The sequence below is a fragment of the Lichenostomus cassidix genome, chromosome 2, assembly GCF_008360975.1.
Source record: "Lichenostomus cassidix isolate B80296 chromosome 2, HeHo_3.0, whole genome shotgun sequence".
Classification (NCBI taxonomy): Eukaryota; Metazoa; Chordata; class Aves; order Passeriformes; family Meliphagidae; genus Lichenostomus; species Lichenostomus cassidix.
Genome location: NC_139482.1, coordinates 46,713,898 through 46,737,780, shown reverse-complemented (window position 1 = coordinate 46,737,780; position 23,883 = coordinate 46,713,898). Strand labels below are relative to the sequence as shown.

General features: G+C 40.3%; 2 protein-coding genes across 2 annotated transcripts in view; one reads left to right on the top strand and one right to left on the bottom strand.

Annotated features, from left to right (window-relative positions):
* SEPTIN7 (septin 7) overlaps window positions 1–3,063 on the bottom strand; it is a 60,087-nt gene extending 57,024 nt beyond the window's left edge. The window contains exon 1 of the mRNA XM_085051407.1: window positions 2,967–3,063. Within this exon, the coding sequence (XP_084907533.1) occupies window positions 2,967–2,976 (10 nt within the window). The 5' untranslated portion in view covers window positions 2,977–3,063. The remainder of the gene's footprint in view (window positions 1–2,966) is intronic.
* On the top strand, window positions 2,965–23,117 carry LOC146441310 (uncharacterized). Its single transcript, XM_085051409.1, has 2 exons — window positions 2,965–3,065; window positions 21,275–23,117. The coding sequence occupies exon 2, from the start codon at window positions 21,283–21,285 to the stop codon at window positions 22,165–22,167; it is 885 nt and encodes a 294-aa protein (XP_084907535.1). The 5' UTR covers window positions 2,965–3,065; window positions 21,275–21,282; the 3' UTR covers window positions 22,168–23,117.
* The last annotated feature ends 766 nt before the right edge of the window (window positions 23,118–23,883 follow it).

The following is a 23,883-nucleotide window of genomic DNA, read 5'->3' as shown; positions in this document are numbered from 1 at the left end:
TTAAACGTCTTGTTTTGAAAGCATCAAGAATGAAGCTCAGTTAAATGCATATTTCTGCCCATTTTGTCACATCCTCAGATGAGGTGCTTTTGAGTTCTTATTCTACAAAACCAACTTGCTTGCAAAAGCAGCACGATTAAAACTACTCCTTAGCCCTTGAGAACATAACTAGTATGAAATTGTCTCATGAAAATAAAAGACAAATCAAAGAAAACTGATTAATAAGGAAAAGTTTATAAACACTAACAAAAGAAGCAATACACCTTAGAGAAAAAAATGCAGTTTGGAATAGAAATGTTGAAATGCTTATAATGGTGAAATATTACAGAGCAAAACCAGTTTCTATTAATGTTTACTTTTCAATCATTCTTAAAACATTTAATATAAAAAAGGTATTTTGGCATCCACTTTTTATACTTGGAGGTGTGGAGTGCATTTTATGGAGTACATTCACACTTAAGGCATAGGAAAGGTTCTGCAAAACTAATCTACTTCCCTGCAAAAATTCTTATTAGAAACATCAGATCTGTTTGATGCTGTGCTTTCTACTTGCCCTGTCACAAATATCTTACACTGTTAAACTGAAAACAGAATTGCTTCTACAGCAGTAGAAACACACATGACAGTACAACCATACTGGCAAATCACCCCCCAAACACTGCTCTGGTGACTTTTCATACTACACATTCCAAAGGCAAAAAAGCCAGATAGAATGCTTTGCACATCTATTAACTGATAATTCCAGGCTAAATGGGCAATAGGAAAACAAATGCATCAGCTGCAATATCAAGCCTCACATACACCTAAAAATAGCTGGACAGAGATCACAGATCCCAAACGTGATTTGTTTTCTTCCTTCTACCTGTTTAGCAACCACAAACACTGTTTTTCTCTTTTTTCATTTCAGAGCAAATGGGTAACACACTGACACCAAGTAGCTCCAAATAAAGCATAGCCAGCAGATTAGTAGTTGTGCAATCTGCAGTAAAAGGTAGCCATGCATGCATGACTCTTGGTAGTGGAAAGGACAAGAGAATATTTTAGACAATCTCCAAGAGATAATACATCCAGTATTCTTATTTTTCCAGCACTGACTGACCATACACAGATAAGCACTACATTCTAACTTTACTAAGTAAATTATAGATAATTCCATTTACTATTACAGATTTGTATCCTTATGCCAGCTAAAGACCTCAAACCAAGTTAGAATACACTGCCTCACAGGATGAATACCGCAATAAATAATTACAATCCTAGCAATCTACTTGCAGATTACATTACAGTGTTTATCAACACAAGTGAACTATTTCATCTTTGTATTTAAAAACAAACACCTTTTTTTTCAGGGCATACTATTATCAGGCACTTAACTTTGAAGCAAAATAGTTTCTCTACCCACTCCTCCCCAGATGCCCCCAGAGAACAAAAAGATCAGTCATCATTTTGTTTAAACACTCACTTTCAAGTAGTTGATTTCTATACTTGGGGGTCAAAGAAAAGAATTAGTGGCATTTCTCATTTAGGAAAATACTGCCACCTCTCTTAATAAGCTTCCGGGAAATGGCACAGATATCCATGTAAACAAATGAAGTCTTAGTAGTAAGCACAAAAATAGTAAAACTAGTCAACATCTCATTTTCAGTCTGATTTTGGACCAATTTTTCTTCTTGAGGGTCACAGCTTTCTACAGCTTTCCTAAATGTAATTGCTTTAAATTGTACTACAGGGAAACAAAAGAACACCAAGGTAATTTTACAGACTTTCTCCAGTTCCAACACATCCCTACATCTACCACTTACGAAGACAGTTTCATCCCTTCTTCCTTCTTGTTATCTGCACACAGCAGAAGAGCAGAAAAACTTATTTTACTTCAGACTTAACTGTTTTGTACCACATAATGAATTATGTACTTGGATGCTAGAGTAAAGGAACCTGTCAAGTTCCAAAAGAAAAAAAGCAACCCTCAAATTTAAAAAATCTAGCTCACTTTTGTAATCAAAAGATAGATGATCTACACTGAGTTTTCACCAATTTGCCCTTGATTTCTAACTCTGTCAATGGTACTATTATATTACACGCTACATGTACATAAAGTCTGTACAAGATACTCATTGTGTTGATGACAAAACAAAGCACTATCAAGCTAGCCAAATTAGAAAGATAAAGCTAGATAACAAAGTGACAGATGGCTATTATAAAACAATTTTCAAGCTATTATTATTATTTTGCTGATTAGCATGTCAAAACAGGGTTATATATCCAGTAGCATCAGTTACACACAAATGTTCCCAACTTTACTAACAGTCCATTATCATAAAAGTACTCAAAAGAGCAAGAAAAAAAAAGAAATGAGACTTCCTGCCAGGACAGATGACACATTTGGGTCATCAGTGAAACCTAAATGAACTGTTCTGAATGGTATTATTCATTCATACTAACTATAATTTCCCATTTTCTGTAGTCCATAGGGAACAAACTGTTTACATTTGGTTTTCTTTGCAACCGTACAAACGAGAAAGGTTTGTTTAAATTAAAGCTTTGATTTTGTAGCACAGTTTTGTGGCCACAGAAGTGCAGGACATACAGGATCCCACTGCCTGGTTATGTACAAGGTTTGTCGTGTTGCACTCAACCATAAAAACAGTTCATTTTTTAAATTCAAATGAAAATCAAGTTCAAATTACTTTTGTTGTACTTGCAAGTAGTCTTTTAGACCAGATCCACTCTAAACTGTTTTCCTAAGATAAGGAACTATACAGTTCTCATCATTTATTCTTCTCCTCAACTTGTATACCAGCCAACATGTTCTTTTTAACCAACCCAGATTTATCTAGTCTAGCAGGGGAAGAGCCATGTTTTCTCATGAGATCACGCAAAACATACTTACGTCATCATAATGGATTTTAAGAACTATGTCAATATACTTCCAACAATCAAGACTCAAAAGAAAGAAAGAAACTTACCTACTACCATGAGAGTGAATTCAAATCCTCTCTTCACAGACTTTCGGTAAACTTGATTTGGAAGATTTGCAAACCCCACATATCCTTCAAGGTTCTTCTGTTGCTAAAGCAAGAGATATTTATGGAAAAAAAGTTAAAAGGAAAGCATGTAATTTCTTAGTTGGCTTGTATTTTTAGTTATTGAAATGTTCACTTCATTTTCTCATTTGTAGAAAAGTGCTATCAACCCAACCTCTCAACAACCCAAGCTGTCTACATTCAAGACAGCGCAATGAACTGCAGCAATAAATTTTTTTGACTGGATAGCCAAAAGTGGCACAGAAACTCAGCCATATTAACAGTATCTTGAGCAAATACAATTGCCACATTATGGCTGTATAAGCACAAGAGCGTGCACATGCAAACAAATTAAAACATAATCAACTTGGTACCAATGCCTATTGGAAACACAGGCCAACAGTATGAATGCACCATTCCTACACTTCCAAGTCATGGTGGTACTGCCCCAACATGAAGGGAACTAATTTCACACCCTCTGCTTCTGTGTCACACAACTGGAGGTCTTCATGTTAAATCCAGACATACACTAATGCAGCGAGCCTTGCAACAAACTCCCCACAAAGGCAAAACTTCAGTTGCCTTGTACTCTGAAAAACTTACCCAAAATAGTGCCTACTGTGAAACAAGAGGAGAATTCTAGATGTTGGCCATTACTTCTTCTCACCACATTAATCAAAATGCTGGAGGTGCTTAAAGTGCCTCCTCCTCACTGTACTAGACCCAGCAATCTTTCAAAGATCAATTGCGCTACTTTTACACCACTCTTCCAGCACAATCCCACAACTGTTCATTAACACAGCAGGTCTGAGGATTGTCTTATGAGACTGGACAGTTTAGTTATTTTACAAAGAATCTGAAAATACTTTCTTGAGAAAACTGTCTACTTAAAGCAACACAAGGCACTGCTTGTCATGGAGCAATGACTTGCACCTTTAGGCTCTATATCCATGCAAAGTCGAGAGGATGTCATGGGATTATGGTACTGCCTCAGTTTCAGAGTTTCAGGGAGCTTTTTATATCCACACTGCTGAAGTGCTGTCTGCAAGTTTAAATTCCACTCCCTATGATTATCTTTATGAGCACAGAGGAATTCTACAAAATAATTTGCAAAAAAATTTTCTACTACAGGCACTATTGCCTCAGAACTCTCTGTATGGGATACGGTATGGTTAATTTAAGTTTGGTATGTGGTTGACTCATGCTTATTTTGAATTTTTTTTCTTTCTAAAACTGAAAGAATAAACTTAATGCAGTAATAACTCATAGAATTTTTAAAATATTTTTATTTTAATTAAAACAAGGATATAAAACCACTATCACCTTTAAAGTATTGAATGCAAGAAGAACTAAGGCCTCTTGGCAATCCCACAGCACTAGTCAATGAATGGACTCTCCCCATCACACAACTGATTTCTCCATTTGGTAAACAAACTATTAATCTCAAGCAAAGCAACATCACTACAAAGACTAGATCTTTGAAGTTAGATGTTCAAGTTTAAATACACACAATGCAACAAATGTTATTGCTCCTCTAAATGAAGGAATCTTTGCGTTGTGTTATCAAGAAACTTTTTTAAAGCAGCTTTTTCTTTCTATACAGCCTTTGGTACAGCTACAATCTCACCTGAAAGGTTTTGAAATATTTTAAAAATCAGCCAGGAATTTAAAATCTAAATATTTGTTTTAATTTTCCATACTATTACTACATGTGAGGAATGGAATTTCTCACAATCTAAAACACTGAGCAGGAGCCAATGCTTCAGAGATACAATATGACATGCAGGACAGTGCTTTTTAAGATTAATTCAAGAGCTCCTTAACAGTACAGGTCCTTAATAACCATTAAGGATATGGAACTGCTATTCATCCTACCAGATGTGAAATATCTAATCAGTCAGACACTCCTAATAATTCTCTACTTGTCAACCACCTGCACTTTTTAGTATCTACATACCTTTTAATGTGTGTCATGTTTACCAGAAACAGTTCATCCCCTCATTAGCTAATTCTTCTTTTGCTTAAAAGAATGGGTTTCCATGTAATTCTTGTTTTGAACTAAAGCTTTTCTCTTCCCTTCCTCTTTATATATAGCTCCACATTTAGGACAGTTCTACTCCTGAGAACTTTTAGATCGCTGAGTATGAAATGCTAAAAAAGAAAAGGTGGCAATTTTTGGGTTGTTTGCTCTATTAAGTGGGTCTACAGTAATTACACCCACAATTTTAGAGAATGAAATCTGTTACTAACCAGAAAGAGGAATATATGAAACATTACACTGGATGTTAATGCTGTGTTTAATGAGAACATTTGCTGTCTATAGGAAAGAGCCTTTTAAAAAACTGCAGTTGGATGCCAGATTCAGATTTCTGGTATACCAATAAAAACTGAAGATTTCAACATACTGGTTTTTAAATGGTTGCATTTGTTCGTAACTTGCTACTTCTAAAGAGACCAAAACAAATTAGGAATTGAGTTTAATTCCTGCAACAGCTTTTAAAAGAACTTAGTACTTTTTTTGTAAAAGAATTGACTTCCACTGTCTTGAACATGGTGCCAAGTGAGATCTCACGTTTCTAATACTTATAATGCCTTCCCTTTAACTTTTATTCCTTCTTGATTTTCAACCAGCTGCTACCTTGGCTCAATTTTAAAAACCTAATGTTGCTTCTATTCCAACATTAGCTGTAAAAGATCTGCATCAAAGTAATACTTACAGCTACTTTGTAAACAACACGTTTCCATCATTTCCAGGATTGAAGATAGCAGTAGAATACATCCAGAAGTAGTCCAGTAAAATGATGAATTTGAACCATTGCAGCAACGAGTCCACACAGGTGCAGCCACAATCCAGAGAGAGAAAGAGGGGTAGGTGTGAGAAGGAAAAGAAAAGTTACTTACATTTGATCAAAGTAACCCACAGTATTTTCCATCTAGTATGCTCAGTACACAGCATTTTAAGCAAAATCACAGAATGGTTTGGAAGGGATCTTGAGGCTCATCTGCTTCTAAACCCCCTGTCATGGGCATGGACGCCTTCTGCTAGACCAGGTTGCCCAGAGCCTCATCCAGCCTGGCCTTGAACCCTTTCAGGAGTGGGGCATCCACAATTTCTCTGGACAACCTGTTCCAATGCCTCACCACCCCCACAATAAAGAATTTCTTCCTAATATCTAATCTGGACCTACCCTCTGTCAGTTTAAGGTCATTCCCCCTTGTCCTCTCACTTCATGCCCTTGTTAAAACTCCTTTTAAAGCTGTTAGAACAGCTTTCTTGTAGGCCTCCTGAAATTATTTTGTTTGTAACCTTAATTTAGTTTGGATTATACATATAATAGCTTAATTTCATGGTAATATACTACATGACCTCCAGCCATTTAATGATCAATACAGGTACTTATACAATAGCTCTTTTTACTTCACTTATTCAACATGTTTTTTGTTTGCCATATGCTACCTGACCCTGTAATGGGTTCAAGGGTATTTCTTCTTCAGAGGTGTTCACCAGAATACATAATCTCATTTCACCACACTACTGCACAGTATTTTTATTTGTGTGGAAAAATACAAAGATCAAAGCCATCCTCACACCAAATGTCTCCCAGGACTGTGTATTTCCAAGTCACTTCACACATTCAGTGAACAGTATCAATTCACTTCATTTGCAACACTGAGCATTAGAGCACTGCTGCAACCTTGGGCACAACTGTCACGGGTTCAACAGCCAGAAAATAAAGAATAAAGTAGGGAGCACAAGTTAAGTGTCTGTTCAACAACAGCTAACTCTGTGCATGACAAGAAGTCTGCAATAATTCTCCAACATGCCACTTACAATAGCTTAACAACAAAGCTGTATCACAAAGATCCTTTAAGTTTCTGTTTGTCACTAAACATCCTCCTACACTTGAGTATTTCAAGACATTGATACCAAATTAAAGTGAAAAAACCCATTAATAACAAATTTTAGGCCTGCAGTTGCTTCTGCACCTTAATATCTAACTTTTTACTCAAACCCATAGTCCCAGAGTCTGAACCCATTTTTAGAAAATTTATACTGTGATGGAGACTGCAGTTCAAAGTGGCACTGAAGTCCCCTTCTGCTTTTCCACCTAATGCAATATAAGCCTTCTGTTTTTACAGGCCCCTTCATGTTCGATCAGCACCCAGAGCCGTAACAGCTCAGCACATTGGGCACACTGCTGCTGTACTCTTCTGAGGGGACAAAAAAAGGCAAAGCACAGCTGATCAATTCCTGCCCGTCTCTGTGCCCTGCAGAAAGGTGGCACAAGATGCTCTGGGAGGAAGCTCCCTTTGCTTTGGGAGGAAGATAGATGCATATGTAGCAGAACTGGAGCAAGCTGTACAGGCTGGAATACAACTAATACTGTAGATCCTGCAGCAGTCCCAGTACCCAAAGATTTTAGTACCAACCACCTCAAGTACTGTATTACTGTCGGTATCATGTTGCACATCACTACTTTCAACTGTGAAACAAGGTAACATTTTCAAGCAGTTCTTCAAGTGCACAGAAGGGCCTGGTTCCCGGGACAAAAGCAATCCTATTTCAAAACGTGTCATCCAGCAAGAACAGCCACATTGGTCACACCAAAGTTCCTGCCTTCAACAGTGGCCAGAAACATACATCTAAGGCAGCACATACAGGAGAACAAACAGAGCAGTGTTTCTCTAAACACTACCACAGTCACCAAAGATCTACCTCACAAGCATTTAAGACAGGGTATTTCTTCAGTAACATTTGACCAATTTCTCTTCCACGCACATTCTTCTTACTATCACAAAACCAGCATTCACAAAATCCCTGTAGCAAGGACTCCCTCTGTACATTGTAAAATGGAGGACTTTATCATTTCAAAATTACCTCCTGTTAGCTTAACTGCTGCACAGTAGTATCTTCACTGTAAAACAGCCCTACTCATCTAGCATACTGCATTCAAAAGAAGCCATTTCATGTCTCTGATTGCTCCTGCTGCTCTTATGTAACTCCTCTAGCTCTGTACTCTTCTGGAAAGGCCAGGGCAAGAGCTGCACACAGTATCCAACAGGCAAAACACTCACAGATCCAATGTCTGATCATGCGCTCTCTCTTACTCTCTGATCCTTTCTTACCAATTCCCAACATGTAACTTATGTGACTCCTTCTGAGTACTGAGCTGATGACACTGTGAACTGTACACAAGACCTCACTACTGAGCTTTAGAAAAATGTTCACAGCTTATCACTGAACGCATAGCACACCAGTCCATGTGTATCACTTTACATTCACCCATGCTGCATTCCAGCTATCATTTTATATCAAGTCTAATATTTGTATGTTCTTGTAGTTGTCAGCCATCACCAATCTAACTTAGCACAAATGAAGGCAAGCCATACAATTATGAATTTGGCCTTAACTGACTTTCAATGCATCCACTCTGTGTACTTGTTGTTTTAATGTATGTCTCCCTCAAGCAAAATGTCACAGCCCACATAAACCAGCTGCAGAGCTGGTGTTTTTGGACCCATCATCTGAATCAATGAATTAATAGCCAGCAGCAAACTGCTCTAACTATGCAAATGAGTGAAAAGAGAAACAAGGCAACATCAGTGGCTTCCCAAGCAGTTCTAAGGGAGAACACTGTTTTAAAAAAAAAAGTCCTCTTTTTTTTTTCCAGCATATCCACCATCTTTGTTATTGCCCAGACACTGTAATTTACATTTCTCCTTTATTCGGGGGAGACTGTGTCCAGGAATGATAAATTTAAAGTCATTCTTCAGGTATTACCATCTGGGCCAAAAGATGACAGTCCCTGGCTTAAGGTTCAGTGCCTGACAAAAGAGCATACTTTATCCCTCTGACCAAGAGGAGATGGAAGTCCAAGGTGAACTAAAGCCATTTTTTACTTCTAGGATGTGCAATCTGAGAGTTCAGCTCACATTTGACATGGGTAAGTGCAGCTGCTGTGCATTGGTAGCAACCAGCAGCCTGTAACACAATGTTATGAAAACTCTTCAAGGACTTATGACATAGCCAAACTAGCAGCAAATATTAATGAAGACAGCTGGAGAGAAAAGAGAAGTCCAAACAGAAAAGCAGTGTGACATTGGGGAGTCACTGTCCTTTCCAATCAAAGCTGGCTTTATCACTTCTCAATCAAACTTATTCTGAGAGAAAGAAATACTTCTTTTTTCCTCTAAAGACCTCCCAGGAAATATTGTTTTTAGAAGTACCCAGAAGCATCATAAAAACCCCAAAAATTGTTGAAGTCTGACCACAGCTTAAGGTGATCTTAGAAAGGGGAGATACCCTCTGCATTTGGTATATGATAGCAACTTTTGTTGTCATCAACAATGAAAAGAAAAGGTGATAATTTTTAGCTTATTTCACACAGCTGGAAGCAGGAGCACCTTCTGAACACAGTATTTTTTTCTACAATTTCTATTTCCTATGGAGTCACTTTATTTTGGTAAGGTATCTAGATGTAGGGCAAGTTTTCTTTATACACAATTTGCTTTGAAAATATGTCAGTGCTGCTAAAATACAAGAATTAGCACCTGCTCTAACAATGATTTCAATAATTAAAATAATCTTTTTATAACTTTTAGTTAAATTTCTGCAAACTCTTTAGCCACAGTATTCTATGCAGTGTCCTATCACCATGCCATCAGTGTGACCAGTTTGATAGTTTCCAGTTCTATGCAGAAAGACTGGTCTATTAAACACTTCTATTTCCTCCAAAATCCCTGACATGGTAACTTTTTATTTTCTTCTTTCTAACACTGCTAGTTGTTTGAAGTCTCCACATCAATAGGGAGAAGCCTCCAATACTTGCAAGAAGGCCTTACCAACATCTTCAAAACCTCTTTAAATTTTCTACAATTTATCAAACTGCTTTTTTTCCATTTGTCAATATGGAGGCAATACATAAAACAAATAAGATATCTCCCCATCTTGTCCTCACACATCCCAGAGACAGAGCAATTGCACGCCTTGCAACTTACAGTTTTTGTTACTGTATTCTTAAAATAGAGGCTTCAGGTAGTAGTATTTAGTGTAATAATGCTTCTATAAGCCATGAGCACTTGTTAAGATAATATATAGTACCTTAGCTTTGACTTCTTTTCTCTGCAAAAATCCTTAATATAAACACAATTCATATTAAAAAAAAACCCAGAAAAAAACCCAAACAACAAAAGAACAAACAATCCTGAATTTTAAAACTATGGAAATAATAATATAAAAGGGAAACTCATCAGATCTGTTTGCAGAGTTAAGCTGAACATCTATGAGCAAGTTTGTCCTTTCACTATTCAAAGTAAAGGAAAAATATCTGCTGGGTCAGTAACATGTGCTATAATCTGCATGGTAGAAGTCTAGCACTTCTGACAGAAAGGAAATGAGCACTTCTACTCCCTCAAACAGGCATCAGCTGCAGCCTTTGCAAGACAAACTTGATTTCCAAGTGTGAACTGAAGATATGGCCTTCATTAGAAAAAATAAAAGTATTTTCATAAACAATTGAAGAAAAAGGAAGTCCTTTCACTGCATAACCACAATTAAAAGATGAGGATCTCTTTCAGACTCTAGCAGCAAGCTGAATACGTCAGTAATTAATAATTTGAAGCACTGATCCACTGAATGCACTAATTCAACTGATCCTCAAAATTTCAATAGGCATAGTGAGTGAGTATAGGTGAAGAATGAGCTTTAGGCTTCTCTCTTTTTCCCATACCAGACACTATCACCCAGTTTATTAAAAATAGTGCTGAAACACGTGTGATGTGTAAGAGCAAAAGGACTCTGCAGGAAGGATTCTGTGCTGTAAAGACCACAAAGAGCAGACAGCATAATCTGTCTGTTGAGCTACAGGCAGCATGTCCAGGAGGAAAGCAGAAAACTCTGAAGAAAAACAAACAGGATGTAGCAGGCACACTACTAAACTTAAGTTGTCTACTAAAAAGAAATTTGAGAGACTTTAGAGCCACTGTACAATAAATGTTCGCAGCAACTATAGCCAACACAGCCAGTGTTGCACTTCTAAGAGCAGCCAAAGTGCAAGAAAGCAGACAACTACAAGAAAATTAAGCCAGTTAAGTATTTCAAAAAATAAAACTAATTGCAGGTAAATGGCGGGACTCAAGGAGCCGAGACGGGAGAAGGTTGTGAAAAAATAAAAGCAGGCCTGTGTAACTAAAACATACAATATTAAAAGCTCTACCCATGATGCTACAAAATATTCAGGCCAGCCACATGTTGACTATTTTTTTGTAATGGTTCAACCTCCACTAGAATTAGTTAGGCAATTAATTGCTTGGACATAAAGGAAATTTTTTTTGCATTTTAAAACAGTACAAGAATGCAATTTTAAAGCTTCTTGAGTTTTTATGCATTTTCCCCTTTATTCTGGATTTTAAAAAACCCTTGGTCTGCCTGCAGAGAGCAGCACGCAAGCCACCATCACACAGCAACTCACATCCAACTGAAACAATCAACTCAAAATCACATTTGACAGTGAAGTGACCGATTATCTTCCACTCTATAAAGCAGGGGTCGAAATGAAATGGCAGCTGGGGACCCAGTGTCAGGAACAGCATCAGATCATTCATCAGCCACACATCACTTGGTGCGTCAACCACCACTGTTAACCTCCCTAACTACTCCTCCTCAGTTTTGCTATCCTTGAATGTTTATTCCAATGCAAACACTGAACCAAGGGTTGAAGATGAAAGATACAAAAGAAAAAAAAATATTTAAAAAAAAAGCTATTGAAGATTCCCAGATAACAAGCCTCTACAGAAAAACAACCCAAACACAAACAAATAAACAACCAAACAAAACCCAACAAAACCAAACAAACAACCCCCAAGAATGAAAGCAAAGTATCTGTATTACACTTCATATTTAACATGTCTCTTGCCTATTTAGTTTGCAGATATTTCCCAAAAGGTATGTAAAGGAAAGATTTTAAAATATTTTTTTTTAAACCCAAACAAAGAAAACCCAAACCAAAGCAAAAAACCCTCCAACCAACACCAAAATGGTGGCATATTTCAGACAGTTTTATCTCAGACTGTTTTCATCCCCCATGACATCAACTAAACTATGGCTTTGAAAAGAGCCATTTTTAAGGAAATGGAAATTCACCCTCAAGGAGGTTACTGCCTCTACATGGAGACCATTTCAAGCCTCACTTAGCACTGGAAACACAGTAGGAAAAAGCAACAAAGCACAGTAAGTATTAAGACACAGACTAACATGTCATGCTGCAATGCAATGTGCCATTTAGTTCCTTTGCCATATCCTTTTAACTTGGCACTGTCGAGCATTTTTCAGCTCCTTCAGGTTCACTTTAGCATTGCATTTTGCTTCAAAATTTACATACAGATTGATCAGTTAACTCAAAGATTCAGCATGTGGCGATCAAGAAATGAAAATGGGGGAAAAAACAAAAAAAAAAAACCAACCCAAGAACAAATCCAAATCAACTGACTCCCACCCCAAATCTCTGTGTGAAGCTGCAGCAACAGCATGGGCTCAAGAACAGAAGCATTTATGCCCAAGCACAGAAATTAATTTCTCAGGAAGAGTAGATTGCTGCAATACAACTGGCAGTATTTCAGCCAAGGGACTCTGAAAAAGGCATTTGCAGGTGTGCACTTTGCACTTCCTTCTATTCCATCCCTTAAATCTGCCCTTAAATCCCCACAGAAGTGAACTCCCCAGCAGCACATCCCATTCTCCCTCCTCATCAAGCAGCTGTAAGGATGGCAGGACAAGAAACAGCATTATTACAGTTCTAGCTCAAAGGGCTACTATCAGATCTAGTAAAATTTCTTGAACACGTAGGTGCAGAAATGCTAATGAGAGGTGAATCATTCATGCAAAAATACTCAAGTACATTCAACGTAGTCTAAATGAAGTATGTTCCCCTTAAAGAGAGAAATTACATTATTTCATCCTGATTCTTCTGTTAACATGGACAATTCTCGTTTGAGTAGTAATTAGGGCGAAGGGTTTTTACCATACATTTCTGTACGGTGGATGCAACTCATTCCAATATGGAAGTCATCTGTTATTCTGTATATTAATATTTTCCTATACTAGTTTTTATGCTGAACTCCTCACCCTCTGCCACAGATAAGCTTTTAAAACTCCTGGAGGTTTCACCAAGACAGACATTTTGAGCTGAAATCTCAAGATAAACATCCCTATCACTTTTCTTTTAGAGATTACTGTATTTTTGTGAAGTAGCAAACTAGCACCACAGAACAGTGAAACACAAATACTTCTGAAAATACCTACTCTTCAGTCTCAAACTATTTCTTTGGACAAAATTAAAATATATACTGAAACAATCTCAATTACCAAGGTGTCACCAATGAATAATTTAAAAAATGTTTTTTATGAAAAGAAGCATAGCAGTAGTTTAAAGTTAAGTTACAGTATTTCTTATCACTTGAAGCAGGGTAGGTATTTTTCCACAGCACCCATTTTTACCCTATGAGAGTGTATTTTAATGACACCAAAATACAGAACTTCAGCTTTTTAATTATAAATTGAATTCTCATAATATGCTGAAATCATGTTTTTCTGTTTCAGTATTTCTACTACAAGGTTCATCAAACCGTCAGAGAGGTCCCTAGGGATATTACTACATTACTAATACTTAGAGAATTTTACGTTTTAACTGTTTTCACCCTGAGTTCTCTATTTAGAATATAAAGAATTCTAATGAGACCAAGATGATTAAAAAAAGACACAGGTGTTATTTCAAAGAATTATGCCAAATCAACTATTAAAAACATCTCCATGTGTTAAATTTAGATGTTATGAAACACATCTGGCTGGCTGCATTGTTTTTAATTATTTTTAAGCTAGAGAGATACCACAGAAAGATAGCTCCCATTATAATTACTGTGTAAGGAAGATAGTAAGCAAAAGTTAAGATTGTTTCCCTGTGGGCTGCAATGGCAACTGATACAAAGAATCATCTATATCAGCAGTAAAATTTATCATCCAGGTTTAATATTAAGACTATTACAACACAGAATTGGTATAACTACCATTCATCTCTAGAACAGTTTGGCACTTAGAAACCCTGACGTTTTATTTCATTTATTCTATGTCAAAGATTTAATTTTTAACTTGCTGTTTACTGCACATGTTTTTCAAAGAGGAAGGCAACCCATCTGAGAGCAACAAAATCACAGCAGTCCAACCGCTTTGGATGACAAAACTAAAGACTGTGAGGAGTGAAGCCACAGCTGGATTGCAAACCATCCCAGTGATTAACAGCACCAAAGCTGTTGGTTTCTCAACTTCCCAAGTCCTTTTGTTTTTGGCATTAGTGAGGAAGCTGGCTGTGAAGAGCACGCATTACATGGTCCAACATGTACACCAGCTGAGCAGCTATCCTGTCTGATTAGCCCTGCCAAATTTTAGAGTGCAAGTTAAATCCTCTCCACACCTGGCTGCCACACCAGAGTACTCAGTGGCCAAGATTCACAACCTGAAACACAATTCAAAGCAACAGGATCATTGTTGCTGCCCACAGTGTCAAAGAATTGGACACACCAAAAAAGAGTTCCATTTACTGGGGGGACACTGGATGTGCTGCAGGCAGACCACAAGGCTGCCAGAGACACAAAGCCAGAGCAAGTGAAAATCATTCAGCAACCAGGTTAGAGGCCACCCACTGAACACTTCTTTGCAGAAGCTGTGTCTTAATCACTTTCAAAGTCTTCTCCAAATCAACTCTTGCTATGTGTTTGGACTAACAAGATGTCAGTGTCCCTTCATTACTAACACACTGACATTCAAATAACTTAATTTGGTCTGCATAAAGTACTGAGTATTAATACAATTTTGAACTCACCAGCTGACAATTTCAACTGTTCAAGAATTCTGAACACAACAGATCTCAAGAGAGCTTCTACAGAGTCCCTATTAAACGTGTGAAAAGGAACACCACCACCCAGCTCGAAAATTAACATGCTAATTTTGAAACTGCTGGTAAGGAAAAACTCCCTGCTGAAATTCCCAGCTTTCCCTGCCACATTTTTATAGGATGAGGGCTCATTACCCCTACCTTCTCCTCCTTTCCAGTCTAGTCTTTGGCATTGTTTTGAACTTGTAACATTCACACATTTTTCCTTTAACTGATTGAAAAGGAGATTGCTTTTATTCAAAATCCTCAACTGTAGAACCAACACATACTACAGGTTTTGACCCCAGTCTCTTTAAAGTCTTGTTCCTCATTGCTTCAGTCTCTCGCATAGAAACTGCAGGTTCTTTCCACCGCTCTGAAAACGTAATGGTGTGCAGATGCCCACAGAATAGCAAATAAGAGCACTGAAGGTCAATATTTGGCACAGCTGAACAGCAGGAGGTGACTGTGAACTTCAGTACCATACTGCAGCAGTTTGCAGTCTATTCTCCCCCAAGTTCTCCCACAACTTGGTGCAACAAAAATAAAGAACACAGAAGGCAACAGGATGCCTTCCCTTTACCCATCATCAAGGGATTACTCAGACCATGATTTTGCACCATCTGGCAAAGCCTGCCAGGAAGAAATGAAGATAATCTTCAACCTCTTGGTTTGTTAGTATACCTTTACTAACTACAATTAGGACCTGCTTGTTTTCAGAAGTGAGGGATGGGTAGAAACAAGAAGATGGGTTTCTTGGCATCATTCTACTTTGGCAATTTTCAGTGTCCCAAATGTAAAAGCATTAAATTACATTTAAGCTAGCATCTGGAATTTTACTACAGTGCATATTGGTAACATCACACATTCAGAGCCTCTGCTGTCAGAAAGCTTCCAGAGAACTCCATTTCTTATCTCAAGATACCATCACAGTCAAGATCTGGTCAGGACTACGAGACCCTGTGCACTGTGAGATTTCTGCAGCCATCATTAACCAGGGCTTCAGTTTTGCAAATCACTCTAGAAAAGTCCTAATGCTAATGCAATATTACCATAAATGTCATAGGCAGTGATTCAACAGCCAGTAATAAAAAGCCAGTCACCTCACCCATTCAATGATCGAGAAGTAAGTGACAGGAGCTGAAACAAAAGCCATTAAACTTTGCCCACTTGTGTTTATCCTCAGATAAGTCACCAGCTCTCACCAAGGGGTGAGTACTACATTCTCAACCACTAGCACTAATTCCTCCAACAGGATACAGTCTTCCTCCTTCCCTATCTCAACCACCGGCAGAGTGGAAATAAACAACTTGTACAACTAGATCAACTACCACGTATCTCTGCTGCCTTGGGCACACTAACACAGCAGCTGCCAGCCTACGTTAAGATCCAATGTTTGGGTGGGAACAGAAAATGAAGCTCTCATCTCTCTGCAGCAGAGCCACGTTACACCAGTCTAAAGCACACGCTAAACTTAGGCTGCATGTATCTGTCTACTGCCCAAATGGTCAGCCAAAGTTCCATCTCTTCTTTCTAGCCCACTTGCATTTCTTCTTCCATGCCAACACTTCTGTGATCACTTTGCATGAAAGGTTCAGCGAGCTCAATTAAGAGAAAAATAAACTTGAGGAAGAAAAAACAGGCAGACCCTGTGAGCTGAGCTCCGTGAACTTTTTCACTATTGGGCTGAAGAGGCAGGAGGGTGGGAAGAGCAGCAGAATTGCCTCGTTTAAAGCCACTGGCCAACAGATTCACCCAGCAACTGCACCACCAGGGGTGAGCTCAGGCTGCCCTCCTATCAGTTCTGATAACTGCACATTGAACGACTGAGATTAGCTCACATACCCAGCTGAAAACCACTCTACCATAAGATCTTTCCATTACATCAGCAAGCTCATCTAATCACATCACTATATGATCGCTGGAAGTTCTTCTACACTCTGTGTAGAAAACATACACAATCCAGACAGAATTTTTCAACTGCAGTTCAGTTATATCAGTGTAAGCTATTAAATTGCATGATAATGTTCTTTAGAAAGAACAAAAAGGAAAGCAGAGGACACTGCTGGGCACACTAGAACTACCTGCATACTGTGACAAACTTATACATAAGTGAAATTAAAACATTGCAACTGGCCAACATTGGAAAAGGTTTGATTTAAGCTTCATGTTAATGTTAACTTAAGCATTCTTGGCAATTTTGACCTCCTCGCTAGGTCAAGTTTCACTTTATTTAAACTTCAGAATAAATCATTACCTGAACGGTCTTTTAAACATACAAGACATAAAAATAGGTAATATTTAATGTATTATTCTTCTAAAAATCTATATGACCATAATACAGTGACAACCACTGGCAGCAGTATCAACCTTCATGCCATCTTACATTTTTCTCAGCATCAACTCCAATGACCTACAATGCTTTCTCAGACAAATATCACTCCAGAAATTCTGCCATCAAGGACTTTAGCTCCCTTTCTGAAAGGTCTCTTTGTAATAACACCACTGTATGATAGACTGATTTCTACATATAATAAGACCATTTTGATTGGAATTTGATAAACTACTACTTCATAGCTCAACACTCACCAACAACGTCAAAGAGCATGCTTCATATACCTACTTTGTATTTCTATTTTTCTGGTCATTCTCCTGTCATACTTTACCCCATGGCACTGAAAAAAAAGCCTCATATGGGCTATTCGCTGCTTTAAGAGCACACTTCGAAGACCACAGTCATCCTTTGATCTTTTTTCTGGTGAAACAAAAGAGCAGTCTAAAATAATTTATTTTTTCTTGAGGTCTCTTGTCTTTTGTGAGTATGATGTAATCTTTCCATTCAAAAAGCTTTATTTTAAAAGTATCAGGTCAAAACTATGTGCTGTATCTTAACATTGATGCCCCTAGAGCTACAATGTGTCATGGGAGGCAGAAACCTACCTAATGTTTAATCAATCCTTCCCCTGGCTCTAAGTCAACACCTTAGGTATTCAGATTAAAAAATAAGCACACAACTATTAATAGTTGTAAGTAATAAGCAAAAAAAACCAAACCAAAAAAAAGGCAATTATGAAAATCTGTATCTAGAGGTATAATTTTCAATGCTGACCAAAAAATATTCTGAATCTTCGGTGCCACCAAGAAATAATTCAGTTCTATTTAGTTACCTAAGTGTTTCTGAATGTAACACCCAGCATGACATTGTTCAGCAATACTGCTTCCAAAATTATTTTTGAATGCATACTGAACCATAACTGTGTTAAATGACAGAAATGTGGCATGAAAAGAGCCACACAAAAAGCCATTTGAAAATAAGATACAGAACTATTCTGCTCCCCATGAGTGACTTTAAGAAGGGCTGCCGGGCAGTGACTCTGTGCAGCAGCCCCGGCAGCCTATGCGACCAGCAGGTTCCTGTAAGACACATCTGAAGTGTGGAATAGCACTGATGCACAAAAAGCAGAAGATTAAATGGCTTTTGGGGGAAGGAAGTCCAGGATGTACATCAGAACAAGTTTTAGTCAGGCGTGTGTTTTACATTGCTCTAAATCAAACTCTGTCAAAAGGAAAGTGGATACATATTGGCTTCTGAAGTGCTTATGAACCTACTGGCTATTTTTTCATTTTTAATGTAAAGTAAGGATGTCATGGCATACAGGAGTTTCCCAGCCACGTCCAGGCAATGAAGCCAATATCTGGTTTTACAGGGCTGCTGCATTAAACTGAAGTTATGTAAGTGAATACTGACTTGATTATTTCCTATTAAAAATCCCCACAGCACAGAAAAGAGCTACCTGATGATATTACAGAGCCATCAATATGCAACCATTAAATCAGGGCTGGAAAAAAATTTGCCTCATCCCTGACATACATGAAACTCACTCTGGCAAGGTGAACAGGAAATCTGTGGTTTCTGTGAACTGAGTTCCTAGCCCTTGCAGTTCAGAAATGCCTTCACCTCACTTGTGCTACCATCCCCACCTCTGCAAGACATCTATTCTACCAACATCAGCTCAAGACATTCAAACCCTCCTAGGGAATAGTTTGTGACCGCCCACAGTTTAACACTACCCCAAATTTGAATTACTAATTCAAACGAGCCTTAACTAAACTACTTAAATGGTGACTAAATGCCATTCTAATTACAGAGCACACATTTGCAATTAACTAGCTCATTTCAGGAGCTGGAGCACCAAGTTACAGAAAACAGAACAGTCGCTCATACATACACATCTCTGGTCTAGACAGGTTAAGTGAATAGTCTGGCAATAAACTGAAGCTAAGAATGTGTGTCATACTACAGTTCTGAAGAGAAACCTCTCTCCTACACCTTCTCTGAGGCAAATTTTCCTTCACTGACTTTGTGATACACAGAAACACACATGCACTGAGTATATATCTGAAGCACTGTTTTAACTGAGATCAGTTACTTGTCCTTATGGGTAAACAGAAGGAAATGCTGTGAGTTACTATCAGTGCATGGCTGATATGCACTGTTCTCGTTACATATCTGCTTCAGTTTCAAGATGACTTAAGTAACAACCCTTTCTTCCATAGTAGCAAACACGGAACGGGTGACGCTCTTGCATTCCAATTCAGGTTTCAACACAGACAAGGTAGTAATTGACCTTTAAAGCAATGGCTTCTTGAAAGCCACTCTCCCTAAGATAAAAAAATTCTGTTTATTGGTTTTTGTTATTCATGAGTCATCTTAAGAGAAAAAATGCAGTCATCCAAAGTCAGACTGAATTACTGTTCTTATGTTCAAAAATCAAGAGCCAAACATGCTAGAATTCCCAGAAACTAAGCAGATCTCAAGGGAAAGATGTTAAACACTACACAAAACTGCATCTTCCCTTATTTCCTAACATTTCAGCAGGCAAAAACTTTAAAATATATGTAGAATTATAAAGAAGAAATAATATTATTTTGATGTCTCAGTGAAAGTTCTAGTCATAAATTATCATTTAGCACTGAAAAGCTATTACTACAAAACAAACCCCACTTCCATAAGAAGGTACAGTCTACCTTTTAAGCCCAGATATATAGCAGTGGCCCATCTAACTTCCATGAGAGCTAAACCTGCATATTTTTACATAAACTGACATTTTTTTGGTCATGATATTAATACAGACCATGGGTACGGAAGCATTTCTTTCACTGAACATAACCTGAAGCCACTGTCAGTCAGAGGGAGATTCCAATGGCCAGGAAAAAGCATTTAGTTCTGACACTCTTCTGTTCAGCGATATTTCATCTGCAGGAGGCGGCACACAAACTGCACGCAGAAGATTCCTGAATGCTGTCTCTCTTGGAATTACATTTGCACATAACTGGTTCAGCGTGAAGACAACAACTTCACACTAAAATAAGTTTAGCTGCTTTTCCTTAAGTCGCCCATTAAAAAAAAAAAATCTTTGTGCATAATCGCCCCTTTTCCCAGCCACCCTCCTGAAACACCAAGCACCCCTCCAGTTTATTCTTCAAGACTGGTTCGCTAACCGAGCGGATCAAACAGAAACTGCTCAAACAGGCGTTTCATACAGACTCCCGGGGCAGCTGCTCGTAAATTGTAATTTCTACTTTCTCTTTTTTAGATACTACCGGCCGAGGCCCCCTCGGGCTGCCAGGGGCCTAACCCAAGTAAGATACAGCTCTCCAAAAATGCCCTGGAGAGGAAGAAAAAAAATTAAAAGAAAAAAAAAAAAAAGGGAGGGAAAAAAAAAGGCAGGAGAAGGCAGGGAGCGCGGCGGGCAGCGGCTGGCGGGTTCCCGCTGCCACACACGCTCCCACCCGCGCTCGGGCGCCCCCTTCCTTCCTTCCCCTCCTCCCGCCGCTCCAGTCCCACCCGCTCCTCTCCCGCATATTTGAAAGGCTGCTTTAATTCCTGCAGCAGCAAATTCCTCCCTCCCAAATTTGGGCGCAAAAGGAGAAAAAGGGGAGGAGGGACCGGGATGGAGGGGGAAGGGGAGAAAAGCGAGGGAGAAGAAATATCTCCGGCATTCTGGCCGCCCGGCTCCCCAAGCCCCGCGCACGCATTATACAATTTCGGCGAGGCAGGAAGTGACTGCGGGGGGGTGGGGGGGAGAGGCGGCGGCGAGGGGGGCTGGAGCCGCATCTGAGGAGGTGGAGGAAGGCGGGGGGCGGCCAGAGGGACGGGGGGCCCCGCGGCGGGGCCGCCGGGATGGGAGCCTCGGCACGGGAGCCTCGGCGGTACCCACCGTATCCCCCCCCGCGCCGCCTCGCAGCCCACCCATCGCGGAGACCCCACGGCCGCAGGCTCGCGGTGTCACGGCCCCCCCGCCGCGCCTCGGCCCCGGGCTGGAGACTCACCCATGGCGCTGGCCGGCGGCGGTGCGGCTGCCGCTGCTGACGCTGGGCTCCGGCTGGCTGCTCGTCCTCCCGCCCTGCCTCCCTCAGCCGCGGCGGCACTGAGCGGGCCGCCCCCTCCTCCCCGAGCGCCTCCCGCCAGCCAACCCGGCGGCGATTCTCCAACGCCCCCTACGCCGATTCCGCCGAGGGGCCGCGGCCCTTCCGCACACGGCGCCTACGCGCGCCCGCTCCCGCGGCCGGACGGACTTAGCGGCTCCGATCCCGCCGCCGCCTCCGCCTGCTCCTCCTCCTTCTCTCTCGCCGCCTCCGCCCAGCTCCTCACACGCTCCCCGCCCGCCTCTCCGAGCACGCAGCGGCTTCCGGCTCGGCCCCTCCGCCCGGCGCTGTCCCCACGTCTCTTCCCCGCCCCTCCCAGCCCGGGGTCGCTCTCGCTCTTATTTCCTCCCGCTCCGCGCCGGAGCACAGAAGGACCGCTCGGAGGCCATTTTGGAGCCGGGCGCACGCTGCGGGAGCGCGAAGGCCGCGCGGCGGGCGGGCTCGCTCTGCCCGGAACAAAGATGTCCGCCGCGCTTGACGCGAGGGGCGAGGCGGTCGCTCCGCCCCGCTCTGCGCCGGGGCCATGCTCGCCGCGGCGCTGCGCCGTCCGGCCTGGCGGGGCCCGGGGCGGGCCGGGGCCCCTGCGCTGCCTGCAGCCTGCCGCCCACGCCGGTGCTGCAGGGAGAGGCCGGCGGGAGATGGGCAGCGGGAGAGAGGCCTTGCAGCCGCCCTCGCCCCCGGGGAGCCTCGGGCTGCGGCACTGCGGCGCTCGGCTCTGCTCCCTGCAAAGGCATGAGTGGGTGCCCGAGTGCCCTGTAATGAATGAAGACTCATTAAAAAAAAAATTTTAAAAAAAAATTGAATACAGCTGTTGGCAAGCACAAGGTAAAATCCTGCTGGAGGGCCGAAGGGATGCTTGTATGCCCTGGGAATGCCAGTGCCGAGCCCTCCCGCCTAGGCTGGTCCAGCGTGTCCCTGAGACCCCGAGCTGGCTCGTCGGAAATGATGCTGCCAGCCGGCACAACCTCCACCGCAGTACAGAACTGACATGGGAAAAGAGGGACTCCAAGAGAGGCAGAAAAATGCCTTTTGCCTTTCCTATTCCAGTAGAGCTCTCAACGTATTCCCATTTTATGTTTTGGACAGGTATCTGTCCCAAGGCTCCAAGAGCCTTTTAAACTCTGGGATATTTTATACCCAAACTGGAATACTGGAAACCTGTATTTATGATGTGAGATTTGAAACTTAACATACTTTCTTTTGTGTTAGGAATTTTCAAGTATGGTCCTTTCCTGGCCTCTTCTTTCACATGAAGTACAGTGCATTTCTCTAACAGGGAAAGATACATGGCAAAAAGGTAAAAATACATTTATTTGTTGTTTATTACATAATTTATTGCTGCTATTATTAAGAGTACATCTTAACAGCATGCCCTGGTTCTAGAAGGATGAATACAGCAATTTTCATTTTAGCAGGAAAAAGAAAATTTTCAATAATGCAGTATTGCTGTAGGTAGTCATAGCCAGGCAGGCAGAACAACAATGAAGACACTAAGTTTGCTTTTGTTTCTCACAGAGTTCCATCCAATTTTTTCCTGTCTGATGTCCAACTTTTTTTACTTTTTGGTGCATTTGATAAACAAATTCCTTGTTTTTGACAACAAGGAAAATGCATAACCTTTTCAGAAAGGTATGCAGCCCTGCACAATGTGGTTCAGGACTGTTTAAGAACTGGAAGTGTTACAAAATAGTGTGGTTCTTGGGTGCCCAAGGGAAAGAGATTTTTATTATACTTGGTCACAGGACTGCCAAATGTTATCTCGTAAATCCGTGTCTTTCACAATGGATGAGGTAAGAAATAACCTTTTTTTTTCATTCTGGTTGGTTTAGGTGGTAATATCCATGATAGCTACATTGCTTTTGTGGTTATTTGAATACCAAAAAGAAATGTTTTACACCACAAAAGTTGTTCACTGAATGCAAAATATGGTCCCCGCAGTGCTCCCATAAAAATACATTGTGGGAAAACAAAAAATGCGAATAATACTTGTTTTCTTTCTTGCAGTGAGGGCTTCAAATTGCTTAAAAACATTTATCTTGGTTTTCAGATATGTAATGTTGAGAAAATAGTATACAACTGATGGGGATATCTTCAAGTTGAGAATCATGATTTTGGGAAATTCCCTTTAAAGTAAAACATTACTTTGTGGATTGATTGTTTGAAAAACAAAAGTGAACTTGCACCTTTGAAATCTACTGCAAAACTGGCACAGGCTTAATGAGGAAGCAAGATGCAAGCCAGTGGGTTTTATGTGAGGTTAATGTCCCATTTTTCTGGGTTGTGAATAGCAGTGTGGGGGGTGTCTCTTTTCATACAGCAATTCACAGGCTTCAGAAGATTCTGCAAAATTGTGTTCATTTGGAGAAATAAACCAAATGCAAATAGGTCCCTGAGGTTTGAAAAATAATGTGTTCTGTGTATAGTATGATAAATCCAAACTTCTTCCATTCCTGTAGTGATCTGCTGTTCTTCCTTCAAAAGCAAAAGGCTTCACTAAATATGTCATT

Excerpts from the sequence above, each read along its gene's own strand:
- LOC146441310 (XM_085051409.1), top strand. The coding sequence starts at position 21,283 with ATGGCGCTGGCCGGCGGCGGTGCGGCTGCCGCTGCTGACGCTGGGCTC.